General features: G+C 46.6%; 1 protein-coding gene across 10 annotated transcripts in view; it reads left to right on the top strand.

Annotated features, from left to right (window-relative positions):
* Positions 1-26,665, top strand: part of EIF4G3 (eukaryotic translation initiation factor 4 gamma 3) — a 112,813-nt gene that overhangs the window by 45,699 nt on the left and 40,449 nt on the right. For 4 of the 10 annotated variants that reach the window (XR_009279361.1, XM_058855398.1, XM_058855396.1 and 1 more), the window contains exons 4-10: positions 7,064-7,159; positions 11,872-11,904; positions 16,708-16,887; positions 17,363-17,477; positions 18,992-19,092; positions 21,655-21,777; positions 26,199-26,307. Coding sequence is in view for 9 of the 10 variants with exons in the window: in XM_058855398.1 (XP_058711381.1) it covers positions 7,064-7,159; positions 11,872-11,904; positions 16,708-16,887; positions 17,363-17,477; positions 18,992-19,092; positions 21,655-21,777; positions 26,199-26,307 (757 nt within the window). In the remaining variant the exon portion in view is untranslated. Of the gene's footprint in view, positions 1-2,756; positions 2,890-7,063; positions 7,160-11,871; positions 11,905-16,707; positions 16,888-17,362; positions 17,478-18,991; positions 19,093-21,654; positions 21,778-26,198; positions 26,308-26,665 lie in introns of those variants that run through there. The other 6 variants (XM_058855405.1, XM_058855397.1, XM_058855403.1 and 3 more) reach the window with 5 other exon arrangements.

Raw genomic sequence — 26,665 nt, 5'->3', positions numbered from 1 at the left:
CACATCCCCCCTCCTGGTGCCATTAAAAACCCATCATTTTGTTATTTGTTTTAGCTTTGTGCAAATTCAGACACTTTATATGTAAGGTATTTCTGGGCTTCAGTGTAATCCAGTAAAACTTGAGTATTTTATCTGATTGCTGGCCTCACACAGGTGAAGGTAATCCAGTAAAATTTGGATATTTTATCTGATTCTTGGCCTCACACAGGTGAAGGTAGTTCAGTAAAATTTGGATATTTTATCTGATTGGTACCCTCACACAGGTGAAGGTAGTTCAGTAAAATTTGGATATTTTATCTGATTGGTACCCTCACACAGGTGAAGGTAGTTCAGTAAAATTTGGATATTTTATCTGATTCTTGGCCTCACACAGGTGAAGGTAATTCAGTAAAATTCGAATATTGTGTCTGATTGGTGTCCTCACACAGGTGAAGGTAGTTCAGTAAAAATTGGATATTTTGTCTGCTGGCCTCACACAGGTGAAGGTAGTTAAGTAAAATTTGGATATTGTGTCTGATTGGTGTCCTCACACAGGTGAAGGTAGTTCAGTAAAATTTGGATATTTTGTCTGATTGGTGTCCTCACACAGGTGAAGGTAGTTCAGTAAAATTTGGATATTTTGTCTGATTGGTGCCCTCACACAGGTGAAGGTAGTTCAGTAAAATTCAAATATTGTGTCTGATTGGTGTCCTCACACAGGTGAAGGTAGTTCAGTAAAATTTGGATATTTTGTCTGCTGGCCTCACACAGGTGAAGGTAGTTCAGTAAAATTCGAATATTGTGTCTGATTGGTGCCCTCACACAGGTGAAGGTAGTTCAGTAAAATTCGAATATTGTGTCTGATTGGTGCCCTCACACAGGAAGAGACCTGGGATCATCAGCTCCAGGTGGCTGCTCTAAGCTGGATCAGCTGGAGCAGATACCTTTGGGTTACCTCCCCTTGGGTATCTCCAAGGATGGCAGCATCCTAGAGATGTCAGATGACAAATTTTTGGAGCTTCTTGGTGGCTTTTGGAAGAACATAGGAGGTAAGCTGCAGAGCTGCTGATGCTCTTTTGATGTGCAATAAGGTTTTGTCTGGTTGGAGTTTTGTCCCTGGGAACAGAAGAAAGGAAAGGCACTCTGTGAACTCAAGGGTGTTTCTGCAGACAGCCCTAGCTCTGCTTTCAGCAGTGGAGATGTTGGAATTTCTGCCCTCAGCACACACATACACTTCATATTTTTGAGTACCTTTATCACAGAAAATGCCAATTTACTTAATTACATAATGGTCATTAGCAGAGCAGCGCAGGCTGTGAGCCAGGTGCTGCAGCCAGGGCAGAGCCTCAGCTGGGAGCCAGGTGAAGCCATTGCAGTGTTTCCAGATGTTACAGGATCATTTCCTGTGACATTATCTGTGGCCTCACACCTGCCTTAGGAGCAGGTTCCATGCTGATGGATTTAAAAATGGCTTTGGGGGACAGCAGGACGCCTGTCCAGCCCCATGGCTCCAAATCACACTTTCTCAAATCCAGGGCATGCAGAAAGCAAAGCCTGGAGGAGATGAAGGTGCTGGGTGTGAGTGAGGAGGGGCAGCCTGAGGAGCTGCTGTTCTGGCCTGCAGTGCCTGCAGGGAGTTCATTAGGGAGAAATGAAGATACAGGGTTTAAATTATAATCCTCTTACTTTCCCAGAGCTGAATGCTCAGAGATTTCCCTCATTGGAGGGTTGTAGTTGTTTGGGTTGCAATGATTGAGTTGTCACAGTGATTGGATTTGGGGCTCTGGGAGGGCAGAGCCTGCCCAGCTCCACAAAGAAATGATGATTCACAATTAAAAGCCACATCCTTGCTGTCACCATCACTCCACACTCCTCAGCAAAGTAATGGGTTCTGTGGGGGATTTCTTCACCTGTGTCTGAGGTGAAATTCCTGCTGTCCAGGCCAGTGACCCAGGGGAAAGCTCTGCAAAAGCAGCCTCAAGGGCTGGTGCATCAACACAGCCTGTCCCATGCTCCCTTTGTGGTGTTCCTCAAAGAAAATTGTTCAGCAGCTGGAAGGAAAACCAAGTCTGGTTGTTAAAAACAGGATAAAGAGACTTTGGTGCAATCACCTCCCTCTCCTGTACCTTGCTCTAGGGGCAGCTGCCTTTGGGCTTAGGGGCTTGTGTGAGGCAGAATTTATAAATCTGGGGCCAGGACCCTGATAATGCACAGTATAAAGAACACTGACTGTGCCTCTGAGTGCCCAGCTGGGGGCTTTGAATCAATATTTAGCATTTAACCAGGAGCTGTTCCATTGGGAACAGACCAGTGCAGGTTTTCTGCAGAAATCCCCGTCCTGCAGGAGAAACGGGTGTGGGCTGGGGGTGTTGTGTTGTTTGGGGAAAGAGATGGATTTCATAACAGTTTTATCCTGTTTCCAGCCAGTGCATGTTTTCAATATTTTATGTCTTGACATTAAATAGTACCAAGGTATTTTTGAAAATGTGTGTGGTGGCACTTGGGTGAGTTTTTAGCTGGGTGCTCTCCATCAGTGATGCAGTGATAAAAGTGATATAAGTGAGATATAACGAGATATGAAACCACCTGGGAAGGGACCATGGTTTTCATTCCCCTGCAGCACCACACTGGCCTGTGGCCACACAAAAACAGCCCTTTGGGGCTGCTGTGGGACAGCCAGCAGCTGCCCATGGCCCCAGCAAACCTCGTGTTGTTCTCAAGTGTTTTGCTTACTCTGTCACGTTCCTCCCAAGAGATTTAAACTCTGTGCTGGTGTCCAGGGGGAGCCAGAGCCGTGGCTGTGCCAGTGGGGCTGGGAAAGTGAATGAATGAATTCTTCTCTTGGAAAAACAAAGAATGAATTTCTTCTCTTGAAAGTGAAGTGAATGAATTCTTGCTGGGAATGTGAAGGTTTGGAACTGGGAAGTGACTGGGAGCACAAAGGTTTGGAACTGGGAAGTGACTGGGAACACAAAGGTTTGGAACTGGGAAGTGACTGGGAACACAAAGGTTTGGAACTGGGAAGTGACTGGGAATGTGAAGGTTTGGAACTGGGAAGTGACTGGGAACACAAAGGTTTGGGACTGGGAAGTGACTGGGAATGTGAAGGTTTGGAACTGGGAAGTGACTGGGAACACAAAGGTTTGGAACTGGGAAGTGACTGGGAACACAAAGGTTTGGAACTGGGAAGTGACTGGGAGCACAAAGGTTTGGAACTGGGAAGTGACTGGGAGCACAAAGGTTTGGAACTGGGAAGTGACTGGGAACACAAAGGTTTGGAACTGGGAAGTGACTGGGAACACAAAGGTTTGGAACTGGGAAGTGACTGGGAACACAAAGGTTTGGAACTGGGAAGTGACTGGGAGCACAAAGGTTTGGAACTGGGAAGTGACTGGGAGCACAAAGGTTTGGAACTGGGAAGTGACTGGGAATGTGAAGGTTTGGAACTGGGAAGTGACTGGGAACACAAAGGTTTGGAACTGGGAAGTGACTGGGAATGTGAAGGTTTGGAACTGGGAAGTGACTGGGAGCACAAAGGTTTGGAACTGGGAAGTGACTGGGAACACAAAGGTTTGGAACTGGGAAATGACTGGGAACACAAAGGTTTGGAACTGGGAAGTGACTGGGAGCACAAAGGTTTGGAACTGGGAAGTGACTGGGAATGTGAAGGTTTGGAACTGGGAAGTGACTGGGAACACAAAGGTTTGGGACTGGGAAGTGACTGGGAACACAAAGGTTTGGAACTGGGAAGTGACTGGGAATGTGAAGGTTTGGAACTGGGAAGTGACTGGGAACACAAAGGTTTGGAACTGGGAAGTGACTGGGAACACAAAGGTTTGGAACTGGGAAGTGACTGGGAATGTGAAGGTTTGGAACTGGGAAGTGACTGGGAACACAAAGGTTTGGAACTGGGATGTGACTGGGAATGTGAAGGTTTGGAACTGGGAAGTGACTGGGAACACAAAGGTTTGGAACTGGGAAGTGACTGGGAACACAAAGGTTTGGAACTGGGAAGTGACTGGGAACACAAAGGTTTGGAACTGGGAAGTGACTGGGAATGTGAAGGTTTGGAACTGGGAAGTGACTGGGAACACAAAGGTTTGGAACTGGGAAGTGACTGGGAACACAAAGGTTTGGAACTGGGAAGTGACTGGGAACACAAAGGTTTGGAACTGGGAAGTGACTGGGAACACAAAGGTTTGGAACTGGGAAGTGACTGGGAACACAAAGGTTTGGAACTGGGAAGTGACTGGGAATGTGAAGGTTTGGAACTGGGAAGTGACTGGGAACACAGAGATTTCCTCGCCAAGGTCACGGCGAGGACTGGGAGCGGCAGTGGAGCTCCTGAGTCACGGTCATGTGCTGGAGCTGCAAGTCCAGTTCTCCTTCTCCTGTGTAACTTCAGTAAATATAGACCCAGCAACATCTTCCCTGAGTCCTGAGGGGATTCAGGAATCAGCCACAGGAATTAACCCATTCCCAGCCAGCCCAGCCACAGAGTTCACCTTTCTGCCTGGGGCTGGAAGGGTTTGTTCCCAAAAGATTTTTCCAGAGCTGTGTGACTCAGCTCTTTTGAGCCTGCTGTGTGTACTTTGCCTGTTTATTCCCAGGACAGGCAGTCCCAAGGGAGTCATGTTACGCTGCAGGCTCAGTGTTTATTAACCATCTCAGGGCCTGAGCTAAGAATAACTTTTTTCATTTGTTTTGTTGATAGTGATTATTTTTCCTTGCTTAGCACAGGCAGCAGCTCAAGGTGGAAACAGCCCAAGGAAAGGGTTTTCCCAGCAAGTTGTGGGAATACATAAACACTCAGCTATTATCACCTTCTTCCCCTGAACAGTCACAGCTGAAATATAAAATCAGGAAGGTGAGAGCTTTAAGGGAAGCAAATTGCTCTGTCTCAAAGGGGAGCAGCTCAGCAGCCCTCTGTCCTCGTCCAGCAGTTATTTGAACTTCAGGGATTCAATCCAGCCTTTAGATGCTTCAGAACCAACATTTGTCTGCAGAGCAGGACTTGCTTCCCTGCCTTGCCCTCCGTGGGGGTTTATTTAGGGGATTTTTGGAGCATTTTCTCGCTGATCTTGATCTCTTCATTCCCTCACTCCAGCATTCCAGCCCCGGTGCATGGAGCCCTGTGTGGCTGCATGTGACCACATCTCTTTCTGTACCCATTTAGCTGCTTGGCACAGAAAAAAGTCCTTTGACACATGAATAGATGCAATGCTTTAATCAGCTGATGTGTAGAAAAGCAGCAGAGTGCTGTGATTTATTCTGTTGGATCTTTGATAGTTTATTTAGGCTTCCACAGCTGATGTAAAGTTAATACCTGCAGAATTTTATAAACCACTTTTCCCTCCTTTTTCTTCTCCCTGTTGTGGTATTTAACACAAATACCAGTTAAGGCAGCATCCCTCTGGTTGGAAACACGTGGAGCAGAAGCATTTGTTGTTGTGCAATAGTTGTAAAACATGTTTATTTAGCTGATGTTTGTGGTCTTCAGTGGGATTTGTATTGCACTTGTTCTTTACTTGTGACCTCACACCCACGGGGGTCATCTGTCCAAAACTGCCTTGATGACACCTTAATAGCAGAAACCCTTCTGTGGCCTCTAGTTAAGCCTTTGTATGTTTTTTTTTTTCTTTATTTATAACTTAATGTGGTGCTCATTCTGGTGGGGTTTAAATACTAAAGCAAGTTTAGCCCCGTGTCACAGCATCACAAGTGACGTGTGACCGGTGAAGTGCCTTTGGCACTGTGTTACCTGTTTTACAGCTTTGCTGCTAGAACTCTGAGGATTTTTAGGCTTAGTGATAGCTGTGTTCCTTTGCTCTCATTTTCCTTTGGCTTGGGTGATTAAAAGAAAATGGGGCTGTTTTGAAGATGGGTGCAGACTTTGGGGCAACATCAGATACCTGATTTACCCTTTGGGAGTCATATCAGAGCTCTGCTCTGTCACGTGCAATTTAAGCCTGAAGAAAATGTGTTCATGAGCCTGAAGATGGGGAGGAATAGTAGATATTTTGTTCTTGCTGCTGAGGTGCTGTGGGAGCAGCAGTTTGGGATGAGGTCCCATCTCCTGAGATGTGGAGCTGGAACCACAAGGAACATTTATTGGTATTATTTATTTATAATATTTCCCAACACAGTCACCTGCCCTGTGTGCTCACTGCTGGCTGGTGGGAGTGATACAAGGAAGAATGACTTTAAACTAAAAGAGAATATGTCGAGGTTGGATATTAGGAGGAAATCCTTTTTCATGATTCAATGTTTCTTGAGAGCAAAGGCTGTTGCAGGCTGGTGGCTGGTTTTTGGGCCATTACACTAATAAACTATTTCAAAAAATAATAATGTAAATGATAATGTTTTTGTTCAAAAAGAATAAGGAAAAAGGCACTCTGAAAAGTTATTTCTAAATGTCTCATTAAAATGCGTCATCAGCAGAGCTCCAGAGCTCCGGTTTATTGTTACTTTGGGCAAATAACACTTGGGGAGAGCATCTGGTGGGATAAATTGTTACAGTCCATGGAAATGGGTGGAAAATTGTGCAGAGCCTGTAGCCATGGCCTGCCTTCCATCTGGGATGGTTTTGGGCTGTTGCATTGCTTTGGAAATGCTTTAATGCAGCAGCAGCTTCTGTTAAACACACTCAAGGTTGTTTCTTGCTGTTTGTCTGATTTTGGAGGATTTATTGGTATCATCTGCAGTTCTGGCTTTCCTTGGAAGCTGGTTCAGAGGAGGCTTTGGAAAGAGGTGGCCGGGCCTTTGGACACACAGTGTTGGGGTCATGGAATTGGGGAGCTCAGGTGATAAATGGTAGCAAACTCTGACTTACAGAATAGTGGTGAACTCTGACTAATAATGAGTAGTGCAGCTGTTACTTGCTAGTGGAGCTACCAGAGGAGCTACAAGCTGCTGCCATGTGAGGCAGTGCTGATGAGCTGGTCCTCCACAGAGATGGTTTTTCCATTGCAGTCTTTTCATCTTCATCTCCATGTCCATCACTCAAGCTGATAATGTGCTCTGTTCCTGTTTTTTGGGGTGAATCACTGCATCCACTCACTTTGCTTTTCTTGTTCCCTGGCAGGCTCCCTATCCCTCAGGGCAGAATGCAGCTCCCACCACGTTGGTGTACCCTCAGGCCCCTCAAACAATGAACACACAGCCTCAGACCCGCTCGCCGGTAAGGAGCCCACGCTGGCCTCGTCTCCTGTTCCTTCCTCCTCGTTCGTGTGTTTCTCTGTCTGTGTGTGTCTACAGCACATGGCTGGTTCTCTGCAAAGCCCATTTTACTGACCTGGAAGCACATCCCAAATGGCAAACCTTGACTGAGTTTTTCAGACACTATTCTGGTAGGATAATTTTCCTTCTGAAGTTCCTAAAGAACTAAAGAAGTGATGAAGGGATTCTCATCTACCTTCAAATAACACCATTTATTATTATTATTTTTAGCCTAGTTGCTTTCAGGTTCACTTCATTATAGAGTTCTGGTTCACTGCCAGAATCTTCCTCTTTTCTTCTTTTTTATTTTTATTTTTCTTTTTTCTTTAGGGCTGTGTTTTATGCAGGGATAGACCAGAGATCAAACACAAGCAGTTCTCTGCAGCAGTACTTGCTCTCCAGTGGCCTCTGGGCTTTGCTCCCAAATCAGTGACACCGATCAGTTCTAACCCTGAGGTGCTCACATGTAACCTAGAGTTTCTGTGTGCTCAGATCTTTTTGTGCTAAGCCCCTTTTACATCCAGCTTCAGGTTTGATCATCCTTCAGTCTGTTTTTTGGGGGTGGGTGTTTATTGTGATAATACTCTGCTATTGTAGACCTTCAGTTCCCCAAACCAGGTACTTGCTGGGGATTCTCTGCTTGTAGCACAGCTCCACATGATGTTAGGAGACCCTCCTAGGGCATGAGAGGCTTTGCCCAGCTTCTGGAGGTAGGGTGGCTTCCCATCACCACATCTCAAGGCTCTGTCAGCCGAGGGAGCAGCAATCCTGCCCCTCTGTGTCAGGACACCTTTGGGTTACCTGTAACCCCCTGGTGCCTTCCCAGCACTCTTCTCTTTTTAGAGTAAGGTGAATGCTCCTGGAGCAAACTGAAAGCCTCTGAGACAGAGGAGTTTGTCCACAAAACAGGTCTAAATGCAGTTATACCCAGGGCAAGAATCCCCAAACCTGCAACATCACTGGATCACTTGCCCAGCTCTGGAGGTTTCCCCTCCAGGACATGCCAGGGTTTGTTCTGAGGTCCCTTAACCTCTGCTGATGAACAAGCCAGGTAACGCTGACTTTGAAGTTCTTTGATGTAAACAGCTGGGAATTTGTCCTTAGTGCCCTGTTCTGATCAGTAATGCAGGACACTGCTGCTAAAACTCTTTCCTCAGTAAGTATAATCATCTTTCTCTTTAATTGTTCCAAAGCACAACTAAGTTGGTATGGTTAGAACTGGAGCAAAAACTTGACTGAAGAGCTGCATCTCTAAACCAGTTTTTTTGACAGCCCAGCAGAACAGTGCCAGTACATTGCACAGAAAACTGGAAGAGGAGGAAGGTTTTGGAACAGAGTCCGGTTTACAGGTCCCTGGCTGGAAGAGGCTGGATAAAATACTGCATTGTAAGCAATATAACAAACTGTACTCCTTCTTGCAGGCAATTGTGCCCATGGCACTGTTTTAATTTCTTCTTCCTTTCTTTATTATATATAATTTTTTTTACCACATCCTTTTTTGTTGGCTACAGACATGCACTGATTTTGCTTCTTTGCTGAAAGCACGAGCTGCCGTGGCAGCCTCTGCCAGGTGAGGTGGTGCCACAAGGGCCCAAAGCTGAATTACAGCTGGGGGGTGTGACCTGGGGTAGGACAGAGACCAGGGCCCCTTGGGCTTTGTCCCTCGACAGAGAGAATCTGCAGGAAATTTGGCCAGTAAATGTCAAATTTTGTAAGATTTTGGCCCTGTAACCGAGGAGATCCTGAGGAAGAATTTATCTGCACCTGTCAGCCTTGTTTGTATTGTTCTGAGTTTCCCTGTGTGCAGGTTTTGCCATGTGCTCTGCTAGTGCCCATCTCACCCCATGACTAAAAGTTGCTCCCATCACATCTCATTCCACCTCCCACCCCAAAGCAAATGCAAGACTAGCCCAGGCCTGAGCTACTCCTGCGTTTGGTTCTTCGCTTGATTTATTTCTTTTAATTTGATTGTTTTTCTAGTTTCTTTTTTAACCGTCCCATTTGGTGGTGAGGGGAGGGTGAGGAGGGGATGAGGAGGGGGCTGGGGTGGCTCTGCCATCCCTGGGTTTCCATCGTGCTCTGGCACAGCTGCCGTGGGCAGGCAGGACTGATCCAACCCCTCCCTCGAGCCAGAGCTTCCCTCCATCCTGTTGTGCATCCAAGAGCCACTGGAAGTGCAGAGCTCAGGCTTTTCTGTTCCTCCCTGGGCAGCTGCCTTTGCAATCCAGTTGGGTTCCTGTTTGCTCCCACAGTGGGAACTGCAAAGCTGGGGAAGGAAAACAAAATCCGGGTCCTTCAGCACTGCTGAAAATTCCCCATTAGCTCTTGGCCATGCCAGCCCCGAGCACCAGGGGATCTCAAGACAAACTGTCCAATTTTAGGGCTTCTGCCAAAGAAAAGATGTGCTGGAGCAGTCCAGGAGGGGTGAGGTGTGCCAGCCCAACATCTGCAGGGAGAGAACATTCCTGTGTCCATGGAGCAATGGGCAGGACTGTAGGGAGTAGGGGGGGATGGGGCAGGAAGGTTGGACCCAGGATTTAGAAGGTTTTCCTGACTACTGTCTTCATCAAACAGAGAAAAAACAACCCAAAGTGTCTATTTTAAACCAGCAGTGACTACAGTTTGTTCTGTTGCTTACAGCTCTTAACAGGAATAATTCCTATCAAACAGAATTATTTTTTAAAAAATTAAAAACCAAGAGCCAGTGCTGACCAGTGCAAAATAGATGAGGGCATTTTTTCACTAACTTGGAGCTTTTATTTTATTTCTTATAACACACATTACTTCCCACTTTGGCTTCTTCAGGTATAAACTTCCATCTCTTGTTTTAGATGCAGTGAGAACAAATCTTTTCTGTGCAACAGGGATGAGAGAGATGCCTTGGCCCTGGAGTGAAGCAGTGCAAGGTTTCTGCATCCCAACATTCTCTTTTTGGCTGTTTTCTTTCACTGGTGTCTAACACAGAATGTGCAGCCCCACGGAAAGGCTCTGCCCTTCCAGGGTACCTTTAGTCCCTTTCCCCAAACATGAGATATTTGAGCTGATTTAGGGGAAGTTCTTTGGGAAAGCAAGGACTTGAAATGCTTTTATCTCTGGAGTCTCATCCAGGTTTCTCCTCATCCACAGAGCCACTGCCCTCCTCCCCCCCGGAGGATGCTGAGAGGCTCTGAGTCCTTCTGTTTTATTAAAATAGAAATTACAGCTTTTTAGTTTCACAGGGTGACCATGCTTTGCTTTTTTATTTTTCAGTGTAAGGCTTAGGGAAAATTTTCCTGGGTGAGAAAACTATTTGGTGAACCAGTGTAGGTCATTCTTTATAAACTCTTGTCCCAGGAACAGTCTGTGTCCATATTTACTCATTTCTGCAGGTTTTTATGACTTTCATCCAAGTGTCACCAAGTGCCACCATGAGGTGAAGGTAGAAGGAATATATAAACACCAGGATTAGCAGAGTAGCTCTTGGAAATCTTTAAATCTAGGCAATTTAATTTTTTATAAAGGAGAAGATCAAATGGGCCAGTGAATATTTATGCTTTGCTTCATGTTTGATGGCATTAGAGGAGTTGGCAGGGCTGCAAGTGAGCCCAGGCCCACTTTTCCTTATAGAAAAAAAACTTATTAAGTCACTAATTAGTAGGCAGTTTTGATCCTGTTCTGAGGCAGAAGGTGAACCACAGTGAGCCCCTGAGTGAGCAGAGGTGGCTGTGCTGAGCCATCACATGGTGGGTAAAATCCCCTGTGGATGTAGTTGTGGTCAGTGCAGTTAATTACTGCAGCTCTAATCAGTAGAATTCTCTGCTCCTTACACTGAGAATTCAGGCTTTCAACACCTAACTCAGCTCTGGAAGTGGGTACCTTGCCATCTTTATTTATATTTTCCATTTCTTGCATTCATTTCTATTTCTATTTTAACAATCAGTTCCTTATTGGGAAATGCTTTTAATGTCAACTGAGCATGTTAAATTTGGCTTATATTCCTCTGTGTGTGGCCCAAGTGATTAAGAAATGATTCAGGAGCCTGAGCTCAGGGCTGGGAACCCTCCTGTTCTCCATCCAGGCTCCCCCAGATAACCTGATCCTTCGCTGTCAGAGAGGGTGACAAATCCAGCTCATTAAGGAGGGGTTTGCTGCGCTCCAGATGGAGGAATAAAGCTGGAAATGCAGTAGCAGGGGGTGGAAGTGCAAGGAATGGCTGCTCTTTGCCTCTCAGGGGTGTCCCACGGCCCCTGAGCCTCCCTGGCTCTCCCCAGCCATGAGTCTCCATCCTCTGCTCCCACCAAATCCCCAGAACAGCTCCGGCCCAGCTGATTCAACCATTGACCTCCACCTTGAACAGTGTCAGAATCTCCACTGCTGCTCGTTTTAAGTTGTTTTTTTTGGTTTTATGTTTTCTCCCCAGGCAGGATAAGGAATGCCTGCAATCCCTGAGTGCTTTTGGGATCCTGGGCAGCTTTGGCTGTTTGTCCCAGCTCCCAGCACGGTGCCCGTGGCGATGTCTCTCGTGACACCTCAGTCCCCGTGTGTCGCTGTCCTGCAGCAAAGCTTTTGACTGTGTCGTTGTTATTTCATTTTCTGTGGGTTTATTTTGCATAGAGTGTGACATTTTGGTTCGTTGTGGTGTTTCTGACTCTTTGTGCCTTTCCTTTTGTGTTTGTTTCTCCCGCCTTTCCTCAGTTTGCAGCGGGGCCTCGACCTGCCCATCACCAGGTACAGTACCTGCCCCTTCGTTATCACCCTGCACTAATTGGCTGGGGGGTGGGGGTGGAGGTGCTCACCCACTAACTGGAGTGGAGGAAAGCAGCCCTGTAGCAGCTCCTGGCACGTGCATAACCCTGCTAACAGCTGAGTGACACCGACCTCACCCATGGGTCACTGCTCCCATTAACCACCCCACACTCCCAGGGCACCAGAACCTCCAGGAATCCTTGCCAGGGATTTGTGGGATTCCCTTGCCTTCTCACATCCCTAGAAACTCCTTCTGAATATTTCCCAGACAAGTCTGTGGATTCAGTTTCCTGAAGATGTCACCTGAAAAAATCCTGCTTTTCCAACTTGGAGCAAAGCAAACGTCTTCCCACTTGCTGCATTTGTTGTGTGATCCACCTGGTTATCTGTCACCATTGCATTGCTTAATGTCATTTTCACTTAGCCCACAAAAGCCACAGCTGTGGGAAAATGTTGGTGTTGCTGTTGCACGACTTGGATTTTGTAAGGAACCACTTCATTCTTAGGAAGGAGAACTGGGAATAGCTGTGTCTCATTGAACTCAGGGGTGGCAGAACTGGGACTTGTCCAGTGTCAGGACAGACACACAGATCTGTCTGTCCTAACTGGGTGCCTGGAATTGTCTCTTCTTTAGCTCCTGCACTCCTCTTTGCCAAAACGCTTTTCCTTGGGAACTGATTTTGATGCTTCTTGTAGGTTTTGAGGGAGCAGAGGTGGCAGTGCTGGTGGGGAAGAGCAGGAGAGGCAGGACAAGGCAGGAAAGCTCTCACAGAGCTCTCTTGGATTGGAAGAAGCAGCTTGTTTCCACAAGTTAATAGGAAAAAAAAATCCCATTAATCCTGTGGTGTCAGGACAGGAGCTTGAGGCATGGAGGGTTTGTTGCAGGGAATGATTTTGTTCTCACCTCACTCGTGTGACTGGGACAGTTCTGTCTCAGGAGAGCAGGTAAGTGTTAGGTGGGCACAGACACCCCAAAATCCCCATCATCCTTGTTCCTTCCAGCTCAGGGAGCAGCAGAACAGAGCAGGACAAAAAAAGGAGTTTGAGGAGTAGAATGGGACATTTGCAGTTGTAGGCAGAGGTGATGTGGGATGGGGCAGTTATTTCTGTGTGTGGCTGGGGTGGAAGGGACAGGCAGTGGCAGAGGAATGATTGCAGCATGGCTGGGCAGCCTGGCAACGATGGCATCAGGATCTTGTTTAGATAATTTGTTCTTGACCTTAACTTGAGGTTGGTGTTTATACAGCACAACACAGAGAGTTCATTACTGCTCTGCAGCTCCTTGATTCCTTCATGGGTCATTCCTAAGGGATATATTCACTGGGAGCCATTTAATGTTCCCCTAAAATTTACTGAGCTCTCTCTGAGCAGGTTTTGGCCCACGAGTTTTGAGGCAGCACGGCCTTGGAGGAAATATTGCTGTGACTGGGGCTTTGCTGGTGGGGCTTTGCCATCAGTCTGTCAGAATCGGATCCAAAACTTTCCTTTGGATCCAATTGTGGCCCTGCCCTTACTACACTTGTAAATTCCAAGTGTTTTCCTGATTTTATCACAGTTACATTTTTGTCTCTGTTGTGTTTAAATCCGCTTATAATTATCTGTGAGAAGCTGTCACCATTAGAAAAATATTCCAGGCTTTATTCCCAGTGACATCTGTCATGTGCTGCTTCAGGACAGGCACAGGGAAACCTGGGCTGTGGATGAGCTGTTTGTTTCCTTTAATCCAAAATACCCGTGGTGTGGATTGGGGTGGAGAGAGGGATTTTGGCCCCTTCCATGATGTCTGTGGGAGCAAGTTCATCCTAAACCCAGCACTCACAGGATACTTGAGACCAACATAAATAATCATCCTCACATGGGAGTTTTTAAACTTGGTTAAACTGTGTAACACAAGCTGAGAGCTTTGAGACTGAGATTTGTACGCTAGAAAATGCTAAATAAGTAAATTGGCCTCAGCAGGGCTAATATTTACTGCAGCAACTCCACGTTCCCTTTAAAGACAGCAGCAGCACCGTGGGGTTTGCAATTCCCCGTGTCCATCCCAGCTTTCATTAACGTGTGCCTTGTATTGATTCTGGGTCTCCTTCTGGCAGATAATGGGTTGTTCTTTATTGTTACTGCCTGTAATTATTAGATCTTTAAGGTACTCAAATGGGCATGATTTAAGCACCTGGAATTGAGTGGCAGCTTTACAAGCAGGGTTTTTCCTGGGTGGAAATGCCTGCCCTGGAGCTGGGCAGTCACAGTGGGAGCTGATGGAGCCAGTTAGTGCTGGGGGAAGTGTGACCACACTGTGTGAGAGAAAATTGCAGAGATTTAAGGTGTTAACAATAGTGGCTGAAGGGAAATAATTGCAGCAGTTCTGGCTGGAAGTTAAATGTGCATCAGTAATCCCTGATTCCGAGATGACACACTGAGAATCTGCAGGAAAACCTCACTTTACAGGAGACACAAAACAGCCCCTACACAGTATTTTGGGCAGTATTTTTAAATCCACTGTCAGATTGTGTTTTTCCCCAAATGCTGTAGCACACGTAGCTATTCCCTGCCTGGAATTGCTGTTCCATTTCCCGCTTTGTGCACGGAGTTTCCCTGTTTTCCTTTCTGAGTGAGGCTCCACAAGCTCTGCAGCTCTGTGGGTGTGTTCAGAGCTCGTGGAAGAGCAGGTCAGTGCCAGCCCCATTCCAGAGCACAGAGTGCTGTCCCTCCTGCTGCTCCTGCACTGTGTCCCACAGGATGGAGCTTCCCCAGCCTGTCCCCCAGCAGGGCTTGGCTCAGGAGCCTGTGGAGCAGCAGGGAGCAATGGCAATGAGCCCCTGTCCCTGCCCAAGGAGTTCCCAGGGCTGGGAGGGTTCCCTTGATGATCTCAGGTGGTTGTGAGCAGGTTCTACAGGTGCAGCAGGAGCCTGAGGAGCAGATTCCACAGGTGGAGTCTCCCCATCTCTGGCACTGGGGGTTTTCCTGCCCTGCCCTGTGGATGGAGAGAGGTCTCACTTGTGCCCCCAGCCCTTTTCAGCCTGCATAAACACACACCCATGGGGGTTATCACCCTTTTCCAAACCTCTCTCTGTTTTATCAGAGCAGGACCATGGCAGGCTGTTCTTCTCCTTTGCTTTCCCTACCCTCACTTCCAAACTTTCTCCCCAAATAATTGCCTTCTCCTGCTTCAGGTCACACTTCCAGCAGGGACACTGCAAGTGAGGTTGACAGGGCTGGACATAAAATCACTGTGCTCACCTTAATAATGTCTGGTTGTGTGAAAGAGACTCATGCAGGGCTTTCCTGGAGAAGCTGTTTGCTGTGGGGAGCAGCTCAGGTGTTGGGAAGTCTTCAGCAGCACCAGAATGTCCATTTTAAGCTCCCCCACCCTTCCCAAACCTGGGGCAGATAATCCCAGCTCATCATTTCATTCCCCTCTCTTCCTTTTTCACTCCTCCTGGCACAGTTACTCCCTGTAACACATCACTGCACAGCAGCCAGCAGGATTCAGTGTGATGTGTGGTGGCCTTATTAGAATTATTTTTTATTTAACAGTTAAATATGTGTCATTTCTTACCCTCCTAGTCTTGGTGCAGAAAAGGAGAGAAATCCATGATTGGAGCCAAGGTTTCTTCTTTATCTGTTCTCTCTGTGCCACTGAAAGAGAACATATTGGATGTTTTAGGAACAGAGTAAACATGAACTCTTTCTGTAGTGTCACATTTCATGCAATAAATTATGGTTTGCTTTGGTTTTTTTGTTTGGTTTTTTTTTAAGCTGTTATACTTCCATATAAATTTCTCTAGGAGAGTTGTGACCCTGTGGGATTCTGGCAGCAGAGTCCATGGTAGCACTCAGTGTCTTTTGCTGGCTGTTTCTGAAAGGGACGAGTCAGAGCAGGGCAGAAGCTGACTGGAATTGTGTGCATTTAGGGTGCATGTTGTATCCTATTCCTTCCTGTTGATCTGTAAGCTGTTCCATTGGCTTTCTTTCTGTTTCCTGCTGCTTCTTGCTTCGTTATTGAAGGGAGGATTCAGACCTATACAGGTAATTCCAACTCCTGGTTCTGCATGGCATCAGTGTCTCTCACCTGGTCAGTGAATGCCTCGGTGTCTGGTGCATCTCTCACCTCCTGAGCTGCTGAGATCCAGAGCCAGGGCCCCAGAGCCCATCCTGGGGCTGCTCCCAGCCTGGGAGGGTGAGGATGGAGCTGGTGCCAGGGGTTGCTTGGTTGCCTGGGCCTGGCCCATCTGCCGGGGCATCACCTCATCCCAGTGTGGTGCAGAGTTTGGGAACCACCCTGGGACAGGTTGCCACCCTTTGGGAAACAGGGCAGGACAATTCACCTGTGTGTGAAGGAGAAACACGAGATGCCTCTGGCTTCTGTGAAATTCTGGATTTTTAGCTCTTCTGGAGATAAATTGGAACAGTTGCCTTGATCTTTTATTTCCCTGGGGTATTTATAAAGGTGAGTTTTTTAGTAGCCAACCCACCTTATAAAAAGAAAAGTAGAAAAACTCATTTTTCTAAAGTTTGCTCTGAAGGTTCAGCTGTGAAATTCAGGAGATACAAACTAATAATTACTAGTTTGTAAAGTTTCTTGCCTGTTTCTGCCTTGTAAAATAGAAAGCCATAGATGGCCTTGCTGTTCACAGAGAAACTCGGACTGTCCTGCAGTTTTCTGGAAGTGTGGCAACCTCTGGAAACTAACACCATAACTATAATATTGTAAGGATATTTCCAGTTCTTCCCTAGAAAGTCTGACCAGTTCTTTGTTTTCTCTCCTCTCTCCCTTCCCTCTCCCAGTTTTTTCAGAGGCCTCAGATCCAGCCTCCAAGAGCCACCATCCAGAACAGCAGCCCCTCCATCCGTCCTGGAGCGCAGACTCCGACTGCCGTGTACCAAACCAACCAGCACATCATGATGGTGAACCACCTGCCAATGCCCTACCCCATGCCTCAGGGCCCCCAGTACTGTATCCCACAGGTAAATCCACCCCCAGGCACCTGAGGAGCTGCAGAACAGCCTTTGCTCCCTGGGGATTGTCCAGGACCCGCGGTGAACGTGTGGGGATGTGTCTGTGAAATCAGGCTGGTAGCTACATATCACGTGCCAAGGCAGGTTTAGATTAGATATTGGGAAAAATTCCTTCATGGAGAGGATGATCAGGGCTTGGCAGAAGCTGCCCAGGGCAGTGGTGGAGTCCCCATCCCTGGAAATGTTCAGACAACGTGTGGATGTGGCACTTGGGAACATGGTCAGTGGTGAACTTGGTGGAGGTGCTGGTTGATGGTTGGACTCTGTGATCTTAAAGATCTTTTCCAACCTTAACAATTCCATGATTCTGTGATTCCCAAAGCTGTAATTAACCAGCTTGAGGATCAGATCCCTGTTGATTGGGGGGACTCAGTTACAGGTTGCCCAAATCCTTGTACAGTGATGGTTGTTTTTGTCCCCCCAGTATCGTCACAGTGGCCCCCCGTATGTTGGGCCACCCCAGCAATATCCTGTGCAGCCACCAGGACCAGGACCCTTCTATCCAGGCCCAGGTCCTGGAGAATTCCCCAATGCCTATGGTAAGTTCTGCTTGGAGAGCTCTCACAGTCTTTTCTTGGTGTGTTTTTCTGTTGTCAAGCTGAAGATTTATAATAACAAGCTGGATTAGCATTTGTTTGAACTTCAAATAGCTGCTAAATTTGATGGTGTCACAGCCCTGATTATTCACTCCTGAAAAATCCCAGAGTATTGTTTGTGTGAGTGTGTCAGGAAAGGCTGCAGCTGCCCAGGATCAACTGTGACCAGGAATGGGGCTGTTTGTTAGTCCCTGCTCAATCATTATTATTTATAAAGGTATTGTGGGTACCTTTGGCAGTGCTGGTTTCACTGTGCCACGCTCTGGGAATGCTCCAGCATTAACAGTGAACAGCAGTTAACAGTTCTTATCCCAGCATTTCTTGTTTGGTGTGTGGTGGGGGATAAGAACAAGCCATGTGGGTTTTCCCCTGGGTTGGTGCTGCAAAGGTGATTTAGTGGAAGAGTCTGTAACCCCTGCATAGCCCAAAACTTGGCCTTTCCATGCATTTGGTCACTCACTGCTCCCTGCCCACTCATATCCTGCAGCCTGCTGGGGGCAGAGATATTCTCAGCCTCCCTTGGGAACTCTCTGTTGGAATTTTGGAGCCTTGGGGTGACTGATTCCCTTCCAGGCTGAACAGTAACAGCCCTGCTCCCTTGGCAGAATTGCAGTTTGCTCTTCACACACAGAGATCCCTTTGGAAGGACAGAAAAACCCAGCAGCTTCCTTGTGCATCTTTCAGGAAGGTCTCTTATTTTTCCTCTTTTCCTTCTTTTATTTGTCTGGTCTCTGTGGAACTCATGGGAATCATTGAAAGGTTGCCATGAAGCCTTTGAACCTGGTAATGCAATTTCAGAATAGGAGAGAGGGTAATTACAGGGCAGCTACTTCCTGGTGGTTGATCCTAGAGAAAACAGAAGAAATATTGTAATGGTTCTTCAAATTTGATCCACTAGATGAGGAAATTGCCCAGTATTATTCATTTTTTGTGCTGTTACAGGTCCGCTTTCTTATTTCCTGCTTGCTTATTGTCATTTTTCTGTCTTCACTCCTGTCATTAGGAAAAGGTTCATTTCCAGTTCCTTTCCTCTCCTGTTGTTTTGCAGAAAACCTTGGAATCTCTCTGTCCTGCAGAGTTCTCCAGGCAGGGAAGGTTTCATCAAGGATTTGCCTGTACTTACCCACCTTTCTCTCCTGTCGCTCCCTTGCTGTGTTTAGGGACTGGGAATGCTCAGACTCTCATCAGGTGCTGTCAGGTTTGGGGAACAGCTAAATCTACAGTCCAGGCATGTCCACAGCCTCTCAGAAATGGATGATGTATGTGGCCAGTTTTTGGTCATTGAATGAAGTAAGAAATGGCGACTGAATCTCTTGTCTTGAAGGAGCATCAGCTTCTGTTCAGTGAGAGTGGAGCCGAGCAAACACAGCATTCCCAGATGATGCTGGAATCCTGGCCAGTTGTGTTTTGTGTCATGAGCTGACCTTGTCCCTCTGCTTTGTGTCCTTGCTGCCCAGGAACTCCCTTCTACCCCAGCCAGCCCGTGTACCAGTCTGCTCCCATCATTGTGCCTACGCAGCAGCAGCAGCCGCCGCCTGCCAAGAGAGAGAAGAAGACGGTGAGTGAGGCCCTGGGGGCTCAGCCCCACGCTCTGGCCTGCCTGGGAGCTGCAAGGACAGGAATAATGTTGTTAAGATTAAACCTGAGCTTTACCTTCGCTGCAGGCCCTGGCAGCTGTGGCTGCTCCGTCCCTGGAATTGTCCAAGGCCAGGTTGGACACCTGGAGCACTCTGGGACCGTGGCAGGTGGCCCTGCCCATGCTTTAAGATGAACTTTAAGGTCCCTTCCATCCCAAACCAGTGAATGCAATTAAACATTGCACAGTGCTGCAATGGTGCCTTATTTTCCATTTTTCTATGGGCACTCTCCACTCTGAGTTTGTGACATCTCAGTCAATCATAAAGGAAAATAATTTTGCTGGTTTTAAACAAACTAAAGCAGCGTGGTCTCCCCAAGGCTGGAATCTTCACCTCAGAGCTGCTGCTTGGTGTTCCCAAAAGGCCAGATGGGAATGAGTGAACTCACAGTTTGGGAGAATGTTGGGAATTGGTTCAAAATGACAAATTAGAAATTACTGAATGTTACACCTTGAAAAAGGTGGAAAACCAGTAAATTGTGGAAGCATTTGCAGGCTTGAAAGAACCTGACCACATGATCAAAGTGGATTAGGGTTTGGAGAGCATATTCCCTCTCTTTCTAGTTCACTGGGGGAATTTGAGAGAGGCAGATGAAAGGAATTTAAACCCATCTACAGGGGGATGGTGGGGAACAGTGAAGGTGGTAAAGTGGGGTGAATGGAAGGTTTAACCAGGAAAAGATGATTGTAAAGGTTTGTAAAGGACTGAAAAGGAAATGACAGTGGCATTTGTGTGAGCGTGTTTTGGAAACATCTGAAGAACAGTTTCCTGGGGGTAGAAAGGAATAGAGGGACTTGGACATGTCTCAAAATGCAGAATATTTGCATCTTTGGAGTTTTGAGGGTGATCTGGGGTGACACTTGATCCGGGAGACCGGAAGAACTGAACAATGTGTGAGCTGTGCTTGCAGGAAAGGCCTTTCTGGTGGCTGCTCTCAGCAGCCTTTTTGTCACCTCTTCAGTCCCCAGGAGTCTCTTTTCATCATCCCAACCACAACATGCCCAGATCCCTGATGCCATTGAAATGCAGAGCTGATCAGACACGCTCAGCTGGGATTAAGGCAGTTCCATGCCAGCCTGGCTGCGTTCTTTGAGGCAGAAAAGGAATTTTAAATGCCCAAGATGCTTCTCCCTGAATGTGTTGTTTCAGTTTGGTAATTGGTGTTGCAACTGGAGAAATGAGCAAAATTAAAGTTAAATGTATGAATGTGCACATTAATGTATTAATGCCCACATCCACCATGGGTTGAGTGAGTACTACAAACTTCCAGGCAGGGAAATCTTGTTTTTAATGCCATTGACTCTGTGTCAGGGGGAGGAGAGGGTAGGATTTAGTGCCAACTCTCAGATCCTTGTTGCTGTAGTTAATGAAATATTTTAACAAAAAAAATCCCATCAAAAATAAGAGAAACTCAACATCTGGATACAGTGTGTGTGTTTGTGTGTTCACAATCCAGAGTGAAGCCACCATCCCACCAAACTGAGTTTGGCAAATCACAAAACCCTTCTGCAGGTGGGATTTTATAGCCCAGAGTCCTGGAAGGGTTGGTTTGGAAGGACCTGCAGGACCATTCCCAGCCCTGCCATGGGGTAATTCCAGGCTGGTTTCCAGCAGAGCCCCTGCCCTGGGAAGGGGGATGCTGTCTCCTGGTTTGCTTGGATTTCTGCATGGGCTTAATCTCAACTTCAGCCAGGAGCTTTGGAGAGGGTGGGCAGATACACAGAACTGTCTTTAGGGTTATCAGAACCTCCAGTTGTGATGCTGGAGATGCAGAGCTCTGTTTCACATTATCCCAGACATCCTGGCTCTTCCCTCTGTTCAGGGACATGGATTGGCTCAAGTGTCAGTTGAGGACTCACTGAGTGTTCTGGAGTGGTTTATTTTGGAAAATATTTTTTCTTCCTGTTTTGGGGCTGTGAAGAGACTCAAAAATCCCCCCTTTTTCCTAAATGCTGCAGAGTTCTGCAGGACTTGAGTTTGTTCTTTCAGTTTCCCTTTCCTTCACTCAGTATTTGTGTTTGATTCCCTCTGTTTGGGACTGATTTGCTGATTTGCTTTCCCCCTTTCCCAGAAGCTGGGCTGCAGGGTCACAGTGTCCTGTTAGGGTAAAATACACCCTTTTCTCCATTCTTGTCTTTTCCACTACTGGGCAGGTGTAGCCCTGTACCTAAACCATCTCCTAAATTTTCTCAGTTTAGAAACATTCCAGCAGCAGAGCCTGTATTTTGAATTACAGGGTGCACATATTTAGACTGAACTGGTGTGGTTGATGATTAAATTAGGTTTTGATTAAATTAGGTGTTGATGAAGGGATGACATGCCTTGCATCCCAGTGTTCCTGCTGAGCACCAGCTCATCCCAGAGCATCTCCTGCTGCCTGTGGTGGGAGCCTGTGCTGCCCACGCTGCTCTCCACAAGGACAGCACTAACAGGAACACTTGTGGGAATTATTCCTTATTGTTGCAATTCTTTCAATGCTGCAGATCCGAATCCGGGACCCAAACCAGGGAGGCAAAGACATAACAGAGGAAATCATGTCTGGAGGGGGCAGCAGGAACCCCACGCCCCCCATCGCCAGACCCACCTCCACCCCAACTCCTCCTCAGGTAAGGAAGGGCTGTGCTCCTCCCCTGCCACCTTTGCTGTGCCTCTCCCCCTGCTTCCAGCCACACCTCTGACCATCTCACTGACCTGGATGCTCCTGAATTAGCAATATTCCTCAGGGATTATTTCTTCCCAAGTCTGATCATTCTTAGCAGTCCATAGCTCGTCCACGTGGAGCCTCGGTGTTGCTGCACATTGCCCTGGTTTTCTATCAGCAGTAGATTTTCAGTGTTAAAGGAGGAGCCAAAATCTCTCTGGGAGAAGAGGTGTCTCTGTTAAGTCTTGTGCACCTGAGGAAAGTCCACGTCACACTTTGATTATAGATGATACAGATGTGATTGATTATAGACCTTTAGTTGCATCACTGTTCTTTCTGCTTTTGTGGAGCTGTTTTAGAGCCATCAGAAGATCTGGAGCTCAGGAATTTTCTCACAGAACTACAATAAACTTATCACACATTTGGTCTCTGGGTGTTCAAACTTAAAAATGCATTTTTCTGATGAGAGAAAAATTATAAATATTCCAAATAATTTTCTGGAGCTCCTTAATCCCTTCTTGTCATACACCTTTGAGTCTGGCCCCTTTAAGTCCCTGGTCAGAGATCAGGAAGGTTCTCCAGGTGGTGCTGGGCTGTAGAGCAGAGCTGGTGCTGGGATGTGATTTCTTCTTCTTCCACGTTCTTCCCTGTTGGATGCCATCAGCTTTGGCAGCTTTTAGGTGAAACAGCTTTTCCTGAGTTCAAACCTTCCTTTCCTCTCTGTGTGGGAGTGGATTTTCTGCTGAAAATCCTGTGCTGAGGCAGGAGCACAGCCCTGTCTGGGAGCACTGGTTGTTCTGGAGTGGGAACTCAGGATTCCAGGGAGATGTGACTGGGATCACTGAGGTGAAGTGAGAGCCTGGCCTAGAAATCCCTTCCTGACATCAGCAGGATTTCAGCATTCCCAGCTCAGTCAAATCCTTGTGTCCTCTGAAGGCACCACCTTGTGCTTTTCACTGGTTTTCTCCTCTGGTCTCCATCAAGGACAAGGCACCAGTTAAACTTTCCATCACAGAAGACAATAGGGACACCAAACATGGGAATCTTGGTGAGATCATCTCCCCGTTTCTTCCTGCTACCCGACTTTCCCCGTTGGATGTGGGAAGAGTTGGAAGCAGCCAGGATTTGCCTGTACAGTGCAGCAAATCCAGGCACTTACCTGATCATTCTTACATTCTGAAATCTATTTTAAGGCACTTACATACTAATTAAGTCAAGCAGAAGGAAATAAATGTGTTTCAAGAGGAGGTTAATAGGCCTGAGTTCTGATCAGCTGTAATTTATATGCAGAGCACAGCAGTGATGTCCAATCATCTCCTCCAAGGTATGCAAATATTCCATTGTTTAATATCCAGCCTTTCTTTTGATTAGGTGCTTGGAACCACTTTTGGTAATCACAGAAGAGCTCTGAAATTGGGCTCACCAGAATAAGTTCATTAGTGTAACATAACTGAAAATTTAAGCCCACTTAAGCCAGGAAATTCAACATTATTGTCCCAACAGCTTCTCTAAATCAAGTCTTCGGAGCACGTTTAATATCTTGGGTGAAATTAAATTGTGCCTTAATAACTGTGCTCAGGAATTGCAGTAGTGGGGGTGGTACTGTTTTGAACAGGCTCAAGTCAGTAAATTTTCAATATTCAGCCATAACTTTTGAGATGCTCCTGTGAGAGTGCAGGGGGAGCAGAGCTGCTGTTGTTTGTTCCACTTCTCTGGACCAAACCTTGTTCATCCCCCTGGACCAAACCCTGCTCACTCCCCTGAACCAAACCCTGCTCACCCCCCTGCTCCCCAGGGTGCTCAAGGAGATTTCAGCTGCTTGAGCACTCAAAATGTGAGTGTGCAGCCTCAGGGCTTGACAATCATCAAAGTTACTCCCAGTCCAATGAGGTTTTTAGAATTATAGGAAATTCTAATAAAACTTCTTTCTCTGAATCTGTTATCTCATTATTTAAATGGCACAAACACAGAGGAGGAAACGTCCTCAGGAAGTGCTGGAGACCAGGCCCTGTCCCAAATTCTGCATGTAAAAAAGAAACCCTTTTATAATAAAAATAGTTTCCAAGTTTTCATTTTTTCTTTAGATTCTAGTTACTCTATTAACTGACTCAAGTAAACCAAAACTTTGCTGAATCAAGCCCAAAGCACTCTCTTCTCTCAGTAGATGAGATGCTGAACATCAGGAAATTGTTGGAATTGTTGAACATCATTAACATTGGAATTGTGCAGAAGCTGAGCTTTGCTGCCAAGCTGAGCTCGTGTTTGAGCCATTTCTGTACCTTTCACTCAGCAGTGCTGACCAAGAAGTGCTCGAGCTGGAGTTTCCCAGTGCTGTGAACTGGAATTGCTTTTGAGCAGGTAAAAGGTTTTAAAGTTCCTGCAAGAGAAGCTGGAGGTACATGGAGATATGATTTACCCATTTCTAGCAGGACACTATTTTCACTCTAATTTTTGCTGGGAAGAGAAAGAAAACCCAAGGGCAGAATCTGGTTGTGGTATTTCCTCAGCATTGGCTTCCAGAGAATATCACATTTTAAAGAGTGAATGCTCTTATTTTCCTGGCCACACTCTTCCAAGTCTCAGTGAGTTTGTCAGAGTTGTGTTTGCTCCGTGTCCAGGCCCTGGTGGGGTAGAATAACCCAGAGCAACCCTTGGAGCATCATAAATCAGGGGGATTTTTTCCTAAAAACTCTCTAAATGCTCCATTTTGCAGGTGCAAGGTTCAGTGCATAATTTATTCATTTGCAATATCATTCCCACAAAATAAATGAGTGTTTTCTACATTTCCTGACCCAAGAAGTTTCTGGGCTTACAGGTTTCTTCTTCCAGTACTGGTATGCTTAGGTTCCTGGATTCTTATCACACTTTCTCCACACTTATTTCATCCATAAATTTTCTTATAAAATGAAAATCCTGATCATTGAAGGTGAGGGGAAAATGCTCGTTTGTAAAGCTGGGTTTTCTTTGGCCTCTTTCCTTTGGCTGGAGTCTGGGCTGCAGTTCTTCATCCATTCTCCAGTCAATCTCTCAGGTTTATTCCTGGATGAGGAGCAATCCCAAATGAAACTTCACCCCTACTTAAATCTTCATTCTTATTTTTCCAGATGTGCTTCTTCCTGGTCTTCCTGAAATGGTGGAAAATAGTGTCTTGGAGATAATTCCCTCTTTATTCTGCACTGTTCAGATGCAATAGGCAAAAAGCTGGAGATGGGAAGGAAAAACAGAGTCCCAGGAAGAGAAGCAGGTTGCCAGAGTGTTTCTTTTTCTAGGGAATTTAGTTTTGTGTGTATTTCTGAGAGCCTGTCTGCAGTCAGGAATTAGGCACCCGTGCCTTGAACACTCTGCTGTGCTTGGATTGATTCAAAATTCCTTTTCCTGTAGATGTTCAGAGTTCATGGATGGAACTGGGTGAGGGCAGACACCTGAAGGGAGCTGCCTGGCTTTCCACTTGGGATTAGGAAATTAAAATTTCCATTTTCTTCTGCCTGGTCCATGGTGTGCATTGAAGGGGATTTTGTGACCAGCGGCCTCGCCCTGTCTGAGACACTGCAGCAAGTGTCTCACCTTCAGATCTGGGTACTAACTTGCTCTTCCTTCAGTTCTGGGATTAAATACAAAGGATTTTATCAAACTTTAAATATGTGTGTCTGCCACAGGCTGGGGCTCCTTCAGTCTTTGCAGGCCTTTCTGTTTTGTTCTTCCATGCAGACAATCTCAGTCCATGTTCTTTGGGAATCTGCTCCTCCTGCTCTCCCTCAGAATGCTGCCCAGCTGGTTTTATTCTCCTCTTGCCCTGCCCAGGCTGCTTGCAGGTGGCACTGGGGGATTTTTTGCATCCACCCAGTGTCAGTGTGGGATGATTCTCCTCCTGGGATAGCAGGTGGTGTGTGTGCAAATACATCAGCTCACCTTTCCTCCCGTCCTGCACACGCCAGCTCCTGATAAACACATGGAAGAGTAAATCAGTAGATTGAGATCTCTGAGGGGGTTGAAATAATGGATCACTGGAGAAAGGAATCAAGTGCCAAGAGTGAACTTAGAGCACAGAGAGATGCAGGAGCCTTGGTGTGTGTGTGTGTCCTGCATCCTGTGGCTCCTGGAAGAAGCGTTGGGAGAGCAAAGCATGTTGCTAAGGGTGCTGTGCTGTCCTTTCCTTGCTGTTCTTAACAGTGAGTGTCCTTTTCCCCTTTTCCTGCTGCCTTTCCCTCCCTTTCCCATGAACTTTTTGGATTTATCCAATTGACCTGTGTATCTTCTCTCTTTATTTTTTCTATTTATTGTCCCCACATTTGTTTTCTCCTCTCCATCCCACCCTGTCTCATCTCCCCTTGCCTGTGCTCCCTGTTTTGATGTTCCCAGGCTCACCCTGTTGTCCCTCCCCCCCAGCAGGTGCCCAGCCAGGTCTCTGAGCCCATTCCCCCGGCACTGGGAGCCCTGGAGAGCTCCCACCCCTCTGGCAGCACCCCCGGCACTGCAGTCCCCGCCTCCAAACAAGGTCGGTTCACGGACAATTCCTTCCTCTTTATTTTGAATCATTTATTTTTTCCCCTCCTTTCTTGTTTTAGTTGGAATATTTTTGGCAGGGAGACCAGCAGGCAGCAGAAATAGGAGGGGAGGAACGTCTCTTCCTCCAGTGGAACATTTTAAGTGTGTTGCTAAGGCAATTAATTGGAATTTGCTAATGTGGAACTGGTTAAAAATAATTGTCTTCAGTCTTCTGTGTCCTAAATGTTGTTTCAGAGCACACAGAAGGATGAAACTCCTTTCACCCAAGTCACCCAGGTGCCATCCTCCAGAAACCAGTGTGTTGTCAGGGAAACACTTTGGCCAGAGAGGCTTTGGATCATTTGGAT

This window comes from Poecile atricapillus, chromosome 22, assembly GCF_030490865.1.
Source record: "Poecile atricapillus isolate bPoeAtr1 chromosome 22, bPoeAtr1.hap1, whole genome shotgun sequence".
NCBI classification, from domain to species: domain Eukaryota; kingdom Metazoa; phylum Chordata; class Aves; order Passeriformes; family Paridae; genus Poecile; species Poecile atricapillus.
The sequence above is the reverse complement of the archived record's forward strand: the minus strand, read 5'-3'. Positions and strand labels throughout refer to the sequence as shown.